This window comes from Nannobrachium achirus (assembly GCF_963921795.1).
Source record: "Nannobrachium achirus genome assembly, chromosome: 3".
Taxonomy (NCBI): Eukaryota; Metazoa; Chordata; class Actinopteri; order Myctophiformes; family Myctophidae; genus Nannobrachium; species Nannobrachium achirus.
The window spans coordinates 42,865,809-42,878,308 of NC_137812.1; the positions used below are offsets into that span (position 1 = coordinate 42,865,809).

The window sequence follows — 12,500 nt, forward strand, 5'->3', positions numbered from 1 at the left end:
CAATTAAGTGTAAACTGTTTATTTGATTTTCTGCTCTACTCGTGGCCAGTTTTGGTTAATTCCATTTTGATATACGACCCGACGCGCAGCCAAGGACGGGCCTGGGGTGACGTGCGTTCTCTTGTGCAAGTGGTGGTGTGGAGATAACAGCCGTTATAGCGTGGTTACAGTACCTGTTAATAACATGGTTACATGTTACTAACATGTCTCATTTTGTAGTGTAATTTTACATCCATACGATACTGTCTAATAAACAATCATTAATGTCTTGTTCCAAATGTTACTTTGACTTTATATAATATACCGTTGTTGTTGGGTGGAAACCTTGTACGTCCAAAACCGTTTGTTTTGGAGTTATTGTCTTAAAAGCGATTTAAACTTGTGAAAACAGCCGATCTACAAGCCCACAACGCCTCGCACCGCGAGGCGTTGTGTGCTTGTAGATCGGCTGTTTTCACTACTTTCTTGTAACAGCCTTGTGTGATGAAGCAGGGCTTTACTTTACGAAATAACTCACAAATTTGAAACTTGGAGATACAAGGTTTCTGCCCGACAGTGACGATATACAGATAATATATACAGTTTGAGTGCATTTCTAACTGAATACCTGTGTTTGTTTCCTGCTGTCCACAGGGTGCTGTATGGGAACAAGATTACTGAAATATCCAAAGGGCTGTTTGAGGGTCTGTTTGCCTTACAGCTGCTGTGAGTAAACAAGCGCATACAGTAGTTTCACGCACGCACGTGCGCACGCACACGCGTGCGCGCACACGCACGCACGCACGCACGCACGCACGCACGCACGCACGCACGCACGCACGCACGCACACACACACACACACACACACACACACACACACACACACACACACACACACACACACACACAATTAAACTGAAGGTGAGCTGCATAAAAGAGCTCACTTACTGTCTTTACACTTACAGGTAACCAATGTTCCCTGCTAATTTAAAACATATGTTTTAGGTAAGCTCCATATAACTCGTTCTCTCTCTCTCTCTCTCTCTCTCTCTCTCTCTCTCTCTCTCTCTCTCTCTCTCTCTCTCCCAGGTTACTGAATGCTAATAAGATAGCTTGTCTCCGTGTGGATGCCTTTCAGGACCTCCACAACCTCAACCTGCTCTCCCTGTACGACAACAAGCTTCAAACCATCGCTAAAGGAACCTTCTCCTCACTCAGAGCCATCCAGACACTGTATGTCCTCAATATACACTCAACAGTGCACCAAAATAGTGTCCAGACTTGAGGACAACACATGACATACATAAGAATCGTTGCAAATGTCTACTGTGTAGATGTTACGTAGGGTTTTCCATGTCTGTTCACTTAACACGTATGTGTGGTTCTTCCCCAATGTGCAATTGCGCAATTGTCTTTTTAACCAACTGGAAACCATTGGAGATGCTAGGCTTCTAGGCCTTCAGGCAACCAGACAATGCTTTGAACCCAACAAGGACAAGACAAATCCCGGACGAGCCCCCAATGCAACCACATGAATTCAAATGCGGGTGTCCCACATGGGGAAACCAAACCAAACACATACAGTATGTCGATTATATCCATGTGTGTTTGTGTCACCTTAGTCACCTGGCCCAGAACCCATTCATCTGTGACTGCCATCTCAAGTGGCTGGCAGACTACCTGCAAGACAACCCCATTGAGACCAGCGGTGCCCGCTGTACCAGCCCACGGCGACTGGCTAACAAACGCATCGGGCAGATCAAGAGCAAGAAGTTCCGTTGCTCAGGTACACTCACGCACATATCCAACACATGCATCCGTACGTGCCAAACACACACTCACACCATCACACACAGAGCCATGGAATACGCTCAACCTTTTTTTACGTTATCTCGTTTTCCTAATGTACAGCTGTAGCTATCCGTGTGCAAAAGTTGGAGTCTGTAGAACCAACCATGTGCTGTGAGACCCCAGACATGCTTACTCGGTTACTCGTTATGTGAAAGTCCTATGACACACACACACACACACACACACACACACACACACACACACACACACACACACACACACACACACACACACACACACACACACACACACACACACACACTTAACTATGGCTAACTTTGCTGCACCTTGTTTTTCACTCATCTCTCTCTTCCTTCCTCCCTCTCACTCCATTAGCTAGAGAACAGTATTTCATCCCAGGTATTGTATACAGAGCATGTGTGAGTGTGAGACACGTTGTAGTTACTCACAGCTGATGCTATCTGTACACACTCACACACTATGCTTGGCCTGACACCGTTTGAAATCCCAATACTTTGTACATTTTCTTTTCTTTTGTGTTGTGTGGTTTGACGTGTCCTGTGCACCGTAACACTTCAAATCTAACTAGGCACTGTCGGGTTGGAGATGACACCTCTGTCCCTGCCTTGGTTTGGAAGAAACAAAATAAGCAAAACCATTGGACAGAAAGGTCCATGTCATTTTGCTTGTACACACAGTAAAAACATCAGCGTTCATTTAACCCAGCGAGTGTAAAGATTTACCCAAATCAACCCATAACAGTTAATTTAAGTTGAATTAAACACTGTCCATGTATGTTATAATATACAGCCTATGATGTAGAATGTAGAGTATATGTGTGCATTTGCACTGGGATCACAGCAACTGTTTCTAAGGCTAGCTGCAGTGGGTCTTGGTGTTCCGTGCTTCCCAGCAGATCTAATGGTGGCTAATGTAGCAGCGTTAGTCCGCGAGCATCTGTGTCTGCCTCAGATGCTGCCGAACATCAAAAGTTCACGGAGCTTGCCATGCTGGGCGGAATGCAGGGGAATATGCAAATGAGACGTGCATATGAGATCAGTAGCAGGGCTAAAGGCGGTCATTAGTGGAGCAGCACGCTGGGGAGTTTGCCCACAGTGTGTGTGTGTGTGTGTGTGCGTTTGTGCGTGTTTGTGTGTGTGTGTGTGCGTGCGTGTTTGTGTGTGCGTGTGTGTGCACGTGCGTGCACGTGCGTGTTTGTGTGTGTGTGTGTGTGTGTGTGTGTGACATCGAGAGAGGGGGACAGACAATTTGTGTGGGTTGAGATGAAGAAGAGAGAGAGATGAGAAAGACTGTCCCTTTGTGTGTGTGTGTGTGTGTGTGTGCGTGTGCGTGTGCGTGTGCGTGAGCGTGTGTGTGTGTGTGTGTGTGTGTGTGTGTGTGTGGGGTCATTAATGCTGAAGCTCCTGGGAGGACAGTGGTTTCAAAGCTCCAGCTACCACCACATACAGGGCAAAGCTGAATAATTTAAGAACATTTGCGGTTGAATAGCTGAATAAATGATCTATTTCATGTGCTAACCTCGCTATCTCACCCGGGATCACTAGTTCTAGAAATCATTGCACGAGGTTCCCTATTTCATGGTGTGCCCTCTGAGATCGTATCTTTTGATTAAACAAATGTTTAACAAATTGCACAAAAAAAATGCTCTGATTCCAACCTGCCGCAGTGCTGCTTTTGATTCTGACCGACTGCGTTTCTTTTCTCAATGTTCTGAGCCAGGTTTGACTCAATTCCTGCAAGAAACAAAGTGCAGTACTATGCAAATTGTAAATGTTAATATGTAAATGTTAACAGTTCTGTTAACCACACTGACCCCTATTTTGGTCATCGCAATAAAGATTTTCAAATATGGCAAAAAAAGGATATAGGGCTTAAGTGGTTAAATATTGTCGCTGTCGGGTGAAAACCTTGTATGTCCAAAACCGTTCGTTTTTGCATTTATCATTTTAAAAATGATTTAAACTAGTGAAAACAGCAGACCTGCTGTTTTCACTACTTTTGTGCGACGGCCTTGTATGATGAAGTAGGGCTTTACTTTGCGAAAGAACGTACAAATTTGAAATTTGGCGATACAGGTACGAGGTTTCCACCCGACAACGACGATATGGTTGTTCAAACTAAAGAAGGCATGGACTTTATCATTTGGCTTCCTGCACCTAATGAAGCGCCGGGCTGTGTGTGTTGCTTGAAAGCACCCACCAAATGCCTTGTTGTGTTTTGCCAGCACAGTTTTCTCACCCCCTTCGCTCCCACTCCAAATGAATTCACTGCCTTGGGATTATACACAAAAAGTAGCGTTTTCTTTCCAATAAAAAGAGTGAAACCCCTTCTTCTTTTTCCTACTGCCTCTCTCACACACTCAGGAGTACACCATGTGGGCTGTAAGTAACACACCTGTACACACTTTCACACTCTCCTCTCTCGCGTCAATTACGTCTCCCTTCTCCTCCGTGTTGATCCTTGAGCTGGCACCTGACCTGACCCGACCTTCCCCTTTGACCTCTAACACAGTGACCTTGTATGACCCCCTCCCTGGTTCCCTCTTGACCGTGTATGAGCACCAACAGTGACAACCTCCAGGAGATATGTCATGTGTCAATTATGTTATGTATTAATCCTCTGTGTTCATTTAATGCTGAGACTGTAAAAAGAAAATACACATTATGATCTCGTAGTTAACTTAGCACAAAGGATTTTGTACTCTATATTGATGTATGCACGGTATATGCATAATGAGAGAGTGTGTGTGTGCGCGCGCGCGCGTGTGTGTAAACCTGTGTTTTGTGTTCACGTCTATGTCTGTTTCTTGGAGATCTCAGTGTGTCTCTTGCCTTTCTGAGCTGCTGTATACTCTCCCCTCCTCTGCTATTTCCAGCCTTGTTACCTTGTTCCTCTATCTATCATGTTACTGTCTGTAATATCTCTCTGTTTGTCATGTTAGTGCCTGGGAATTAACTCTCCATGTGGGTCTGTCCCTCCGATCTCTTCCTGGCTTCATGCTTTCACTTGTTCACTTTCACTTCCAGTGTGATCCTTTTACCCTTTCGCCAACACGCTCTCACTCCCCTCAAGTGCATATCGTGACTTCTTGGGACAAATGTGACCAAATGTTCAAACGTCATCTGGTGCCGTCTCGGGCACTTCCCCACTCCAGGCATACGGAAGTGCGGTTCTCAAACCCAAGACATAAAAGGGTGACAGGGAAACGACAAAAACTGTTAAAACTTGAGCCACGAGAGGCACAGGCGAGTGGGTCGCGCCGGTCGAGTTATGTCCTGATAGGGAAAAAATCGTAATTCATACCTATAGTCAACATTTGCCGTTTCTGTCCCCCTTCCAGTCAAATGTTTGACTTTTTGCCACGTATGTCCCAAGAAGTCACCCGTTTGCCATCTTGGGGAGTGAGAATGCGTTGCCTCTGCCCCTTAGACCCTCAGAGGGCTCTATTTTGATTGTCTTCAGTACCAGCTCTTATGCCTTAACTTAAAGGCCTGTCCATACTGTCTCCGACCACCAAACGTTTTGTCGGAAAGGTCCAGTCCAACTACAAAATGGCGTCACTTGAATCTTCTGAAAAGCATTACCACGAATTAGAGTTCGTAAAGCTGCACGTCGTAAAGTCGGAACTCTCTGACCAAAAGATCGGTGGCCTCAGACAGTATGGACAGGCCTTTAAGTTAAGGCATAAGAGCTGGTACTTAAGACAATCAAAATACAGCCCTCTATCTTTATCCCTCTGTTTTCTCCTCTCCTCTGGTCTCCTCTCCCATAGATTCCTCTCCTCTCCCCTAGATAGCTATCCTCAGATAGCGATCCTCTCCCCTAGATAGCTATCCTCTCCTATCCTCTCCCCTAGATAGCTATCCTCAGATAGCGACCCTCTCCCCTAGATAGCTATCCTCAGATAGCGATCCCCTCCCCTAGATAGCTATCCTCTCCTATCCTCTCCCCTAGATGGCTATCCTCAGATAGCGATCCTCTCCCCTAGATAGCTATCCTCAGATAGTGACCCTCTCCCCTAGATAGCTATCCTCAGATAGCGATCCTCTCCCCTAGATAGCTATCCTCTCCTATCCTCTCCCCTAGATAGCTATCCTCAGATAGCGATCCTCTCCCCTAGATAGCCATCCTCTCCTCTCCTCTCCCCTAGATTCCTCTCCTCTGGTGTCCCCTCCTCTCCTCTCTCCTGTGTCCCTGTGTTCCGGTGGAGGAGCGGTCAGTGAGCAGGTTGTTCCTTTGTGCTTGATCTAACCATGTGGCTGCCAGGTTCCTATAGTGGAACATGGTTCTGTCAAGCACCATGGAACGGCCCTGCACAACCCTGCAGCATGGTCAAGACACAAGAGACACCCTGCAACCTGCTTCGTACCTGTGTGTGTGTGTGTGTGTGTGTGTGTGTGTGTGTGTGTGTGTGTGTGCGTGCGTGTGTGCGTGTGTGCGTGTGCGTGTCTAATCCTAACGGTTGATTTTTCAGTCTGGCAGGACTGAAACAAACGTGTGTGTGTCTGTGTGTGTGTGCGTTAATCTATAACATGTCATTTGAAAGTTATCGTTCGGGCAATTGACCATATTCACTTGATGGCCATTTTTCTCTTATGTCACACTGGGGGGGTGTGGGGGGGGGGGGGGGGGGGGGTGATGTTAGAGCAAAATAGCCATCATGTAAATATTGTAATTGAACATTTAGAAGTCATGCTGATGGCCAACACTATCTTTCCAACAAAACTCAAAAATCATCAAACCATTTCCTACTGTACCCATATAGGTATATTCCCATTTAAAACGCAATAATCTATCATTCACCAACTATCTCAAATGAAGATAATTGGCCACCTGCTACACCTTCGAAAATGTTCCCAGTGTATCAGCAGCCTTTCTCCCTGGTTGTTCCCAGTGTGCGTCACAGCCAGACCGCCCGGTGACAGTACAGAGCTGACAGTACAGTGTGTCACCATGTGCCATTATGACACTGTGCACTGCAGGTACAGAGGACTACCGCAGTAAGCTGGGAGGGGACTGCTTCGCCGACCTGGCGTGTCCTGAGAAGTGCCGCTGTGAGGGCACTACCGTGGACTGCTCCAACCAGAAGCTCACCAAGATCCCAGACCACGTCCCGCAGTACACTGCTGAACTGTACGTCACGCTTCTATGCACCTTTGTGTTCATTTTGTTCAGATACCGATAAAAAACGCTTGTACAGTAGATCTGCTATTTTCACTAGTTTTATGTGACAGTATTGTATGATGACGCAGGTCTTTACTTTACAAAAAAATCACACCCGTGTGAAGTGGAGCTGTGTGTGTGTGTGTGTGTGTGTGTGTGTGTGTGTGTGTGTGTGTGTGTGTGTGTGTGTGTGTGTGTGTGTGGATCATGTGTACCGATTTTTGTGACATTTGAAGAAAATATGTAGGAAAAGGAGCAAAAAGTGTGTTTTGGAGAAAATTCAAGATGGCGGAAAATCTATCATGGCGCAAATGGGCGTGGCCTATATGGGGAGATGCGTCATGACCCAAGGAATCCAGGGAAAAATATTTTTAATTTTCCGACCTACGGTTCAAGAGTTACAGGCCAAAACGTAAAGTGGGGTGTTATGGCGCCACCATGCGGCCAAATGACACAATTATTTTTTATTTAATCCTTGAAATCATTATGAACCTCCTCTCCAAGTCTTGAAACTCTAGCCCCTATGGTTTGCGAGAGACAAATAATTGAATGTGAGTTTTTGCGATTCCCATTATAAGTCAATGGGGAAAATTAATTTACTAATAAATTAATATCAATTAAACTATTGAACCTTTCTCTTAGCAAGTTACTAGCCCACGATTCCCGAGTAAGCCGGTCGATTTGACATATGGCGCGAGTGTGTGGTGGCAAAACTGTGGGACTAGTAGCGTGCCGAAGTTCAGGCTACATACAGACACACACACAGACAGACACACAGACAGACCCACACGGCCACGTATAGGGAGCCTGTGCTTCACACAGCTCCAAAAACATTCAAACTTGAAACTTGGAGAGTTTCTGCATGACAGTGACGATATGTTGATTGCTAGTTGATGTTTTATACTCTTACTGTACTGTTCACATTGTAATTCTACTCACTTGTAGCTGCACGCTTGATTAATGGTATTTGTATTTATTCCTAGATCAGTGGTTCTTTTTCAGTTGTCAAAGCATAAAATAATAATAAGCAATAATGTGTACCCGTTCTGAATGCTTTAATAGGGATGACTCCCACTTTTCAAATGGCTCCTGCGTATTATAGGCCTCTCCACTCTCGAGTTACAGACCTGTTAAGGGTCAATTTGGAACCCCCTCAAGGAACCCAGATGGTCCCTGGACCCCACTTTGAGAACCACTGTCCTAGATTTGTTGAAATGACAGATGCTCAATCCAGAGTCTGCGGTTCTAAGTGCAACGGGGAGTTTATTCCACCCTTTGGGTGCCAGGAGGGCGAAGAGTCTAGGACGAGTGGATCGTTGTCCTTGGTCTTTTAGCGAGGGTTCTGTCAGCTTCCCTGTGTTAGCTGATCTGAGTGCACGGGTGGGGTTGTAGGGTTCAATCAGGCTTTGAAGGTATGGAGGTGCCATACCTTTGGCGGCTTTGAAGGCCAGCATCAGTGTTTTGTATTCTGTGCGGGCTGCAACCGGGAGCCAGTGGAGGGAGCAGAGAAGGGGGTATACTGTATGTGAACATTTTGTCTGGTTGAAGACCAATCGTATTTCGCATTTTGGATCAATTGGAGAGGCTTAATATGCAAGTTATCGGAATACTCTTTTTTTTTTTTTTTATTATGTTTATTTTTATTTTTACATTCAAAAACAATATATACATCACAACAAAAGCAAAAAACAAACAAACAAAAAACCCCACAAAAACAAAACCCCAAAGAATACAAAATAATCATAACACAAAGAGCACGTACATCACATCAACATCACAGCAGGCCAGACAAATGAATGAACGTAGAGGGAAAACAAAACAAAGAAAGAAACAGTCACCCCACTTCTGGTTTATCGGAATACTCTAACTCTAGATAGTTATGGGTATCTCTAGAATACACGTGTCGGTCTGCCATCAAAGTCTTCGGTCTCAACCTCTGTTGTCTGTGTGTCTGTCTCTCTCCTAGGCGACTGAACAACAATGAGTTCACTGTGCTCGAGGCTACAGGCATCTTCAAGAAGCTACCTCACCTGAGAAAGATGTGAGTTGTGATATACTTATACCACTTAAACCCTACAGCAGTGGTTCAAAAAACTGTTTCAAGTCAATAACATAATTTAGCACGTTTCAAATATCAGCTAGGTGGATTTTCACACCATACTTGGAATCCGGTGGCTTCCTCTAAGACCAAACAAACAACAGTTGCTGTAGAAAATGGTTGGCAGCAATGTCAAGTACAACATAGTGTGAGCAGAGGCGTCAATTGGGTATGGCAAGGTATGGCAGCTGCCATACCTTGGCTACAGGGGGAAACAATAAAATGTACTTCTGAAAATATATTCATCATGCCTGTTGCTAAGATATGGCAACATGACTGGTGTTCGCACGCGTGCAAGACAGCAGTCATGTTGCCATACCTTAGCTTTTGCTGAACTAACGCCACTGAGTGTGAGACGTATTAAATGGACTAAACATGCCAGACGGTCCTTTTTCTCTTCATCACTCTCACCTGCTTCGTATTTTTCTCCCCCCCTCCCGCCCCTTTGAATCTCACTCCCCTTTCTCTCCTTGCCTCCTTCTCTACCCTGTGTCCCTTCTCACTCTCGTTCTCACTTTTCTCTCTTTCACTTCCCCCCCTCTTCCCGTCATTCCTTCGTCCACCCCCCCCATCTCCACAGAAACCTGAGTAACAACCGCATCAGTGACATCGAGGAGGGGACATTTGAAGGGGCCACAGGGGTCAACGAGCTCATTTTGACCTCCAACAGGCTGGAGAACGTGCACCACCGCATGCTCAAGGGACTCGGTGGCCTCCGCACACTGTGAGTGCCCGCACGCGCACACACACACACACACAATCAACACATGCACAATCACATTATTCTGGCAATTATGTATGCACCATGTAAATATGCATTCATACATAAACATTGTGGCAATGATACAAGCACACACACACGCAAACACACAGGTTTCCTAAGTATTTACACTGATACACTTGCACATTTGTGTATTTCTCAGTTAACACTGTATGCCTTAATTACACACATATAACCTCTTAAACTCTGTATACTTTGTTCCCCAGGCGGTCATAGTATATTAGTTTTTTACCCTCTACACCAAATCTCTTCACCGAAAATAGATGATCTACAAGCTCACAATGCAACATATTGTGAGCTTGTACTGTAAATCAGCTATTTTTCAAATGTTCGCCTATCATGAAATGACGAGAATAGCAAAGCTAAGGTTCATGTGGTCCATTTACATTACTGAGCTTGTGCGCCTGTGTGTGTGTGTGTGTGTGTGTGTGTGTGTGTGTGTGTGTGTGTGTGTGTGTGTGTGTGTGTGTGTGTGTGTGTGTGTGTGTGTGTGTGTGTGTGTGTGTATGTACTGTAGGATGCTGAGGAGTAATCGTATCAGCTGTGTGAGTAACAGCAGTTTCGTGGGGCTGAGCTCGGTTCGTCTGCTGTCTCTCTATGACAACCAGATCACCTCCATGAGCCCTGGAGCCTTCGACACCCTGCACTCCTTGTCAACACTGTGAGTGGACACACTGTCACATCACATTGTAATCATGATCACCATTTGGGCTTGTCACAATTAAATGAACATGTTCGTCTGAGTTCATTTCAGTGTTTAATTCTGTGTTTAATTCAGTGGTTCTCAAAGTGGGGTCCCCAACAGGGGTCCTTGGGGGGGATTCTAGGGGGTCCCCAGCAAATCACAATAACTGTAAATACTTTATCCATTCACTGTATACGTTAGCTATTCAAAAATAGAAGATGTAATAGCTCACAGAAATCTCGAAAATGTTGGATTTTTTCTGTATAATTTAGACATTTTTAACTGAAATCTTCTCTTCTGGGGGGCCCTATGGGAGGGACGCTATGTACGGTACCTTACATCAGTGTTTCTCAAACTTTTACATTTCAAGGTCTCCCCTTAACTCTGACAGTGTACAAATGGAACCAAATGAACCCTAACCCATTTGTACACTGCCAGAGTTACAGACTTGTAATGGTCAATTTAGACCCCCTTAAAGGAACCCACAGAGTCCCTGGAATCCACTTTGAGAACCACTGCCTTACATTATATGTTACATTATATGTTACATTATATGTTAAGTTACGTAATGTCTACCTCGTAATGTCTATCTCTCTTAGCAACCTGCTGGCCAATCCATTCAACTGTAACTGCCATCTGGCCTGGCTCGGTGATTGGCTGAGGAGGAAGCGGATCGTCACGGGCAACCCCCGCTGCCAGAGTCCTTACTTCCTGAAGGAGATCCCCATCCAGGACGTGGCTGTCCAGGACTTTGCCTGTGATGAGGGTTAGCATGTTAGCATTTTGTAATGTGAACGCTTGAGATGCCATCTGCCATGTGCCATCTGCCTTCTGGCTGGCAGATGTTTGGTTTCGTTTTTGACAGTGACATTGCTGGCGGGGTTTGCTAAAGGAACACAGTGTAATCCTCAGTGGGCGGCCGTAGATGAGTGGATAGAGAGGCGGTCTTGGAATCGGAAGCTCGCTGGTTTGACCCTTAGCTCACCCAGTCTACGTGTGGAAGTGTCTTTGAGCAAGACACATATGGGCCATATTTTCACATTTCCGAATCATTTTTTCAAATATCTTAACTACAAGCAATTTGAAGTATTTAAAAATGTTTTAAGGGATAAGGCTGGTGGATGAAAATATAGCTTTACAGCTGCCTCTGTGCACTCATCTGAGCAGCTATCTGCTGAGTAAATGTAGAAACGTATTTTCCCCTTCCTGGGGACCGTCCGGTAACCCACCCAATTTAACTCCACGAGTGAATGTGAACAACTGAGTGCTACTAAATTAATACTGAGGATATTTTACCGTGAAAATGAGAACTCTGCTGACACGCCATTGTCACACTTCCCTCCCTCCCTCCCTCCCTCTCACACCCCCTCCATCCTCTCCATCCAGGTAATGATGACAACAGCTGTTCCCCGGTGTTGCGGTGCCCAGCAGAGTGCTCCTGTCTGGACACGGTGGTCCGCTGCAGCAACAAGGGCCTCACCACCCTGCCTAAAGGCCTGCCCATAGAGACCACCGAGCTGTACGTTTAAGCCATTTAGGCCTAGAATTATTGAATACTTTAACTATGGGAAAAAGCAGATATACAAGCTCACAGCGCAGCACCGAGTGCCGCGCTGCAAGCTTGTAGATCTGCTATTTTTGAAAAGTAGTGAAAACTGAGCTCCAGTTAAGTGTAAACACCTTTTCTTTGACGGTGGCTAGCCAGATTGCTGACAGAAACATTAGAAGGATTCGAAAGACACTTATAGAATCAGGTCAAAATTCAAATGTTCACGATTTTTCAAAAATAGCAGATCTACAAGCTCGCAGCGCGGGCGCTGTGAGCTTGTATATCTGCTATTTTTCAATTGTTAAAGCATAAAATAATAATACGCAATAATGTGTGCCCGTTCTGAACGCGTTAATAGGGATGACTCCCACTTTTCAAATGGCTCCTGCGTATTATAGGAGGTGGCGCCTC

The 12,500-nt window shown here is 45.3% G+C and overlaps 1 protein-coding gene across 1 annotated transcript in view; it reads left to right on the top strand.

Moving 5' to 3' along the window:
- Positions 1–12,500, top strand: part of slit2 (slit homolog 2) — a gene marked incomplete at both ends in the record, with an annotated part of 115,424 nt that overhangs the window by 81,670 nt on the left and 21,254 nt on the right. The window contains 10 exon segments of the mRNA XM_080722612.1: positions 634–705; positions 1,070–1,213; positions 1,603–1,766; positions 2,168–2,191; positions 6,796–6,946; positions 8,943–9,017; positions 9,655–9,798; positions 10,373–10,516; positions 11,140–11,306; positions 11,927–12,059. Of these exon segments, the coding sequence (XP_080578738.1) occupies positions 634–705; positions 1,070–1,213; positions 1,603–1,766; positions 2,168–2,191; positions 6,796–6,946; positions 8,943–9,017; positions 9,655–9,798; positions 10,373–10,516; positions 11,140–11,306; positions 11,927–12,059 (1,218 nt within the window).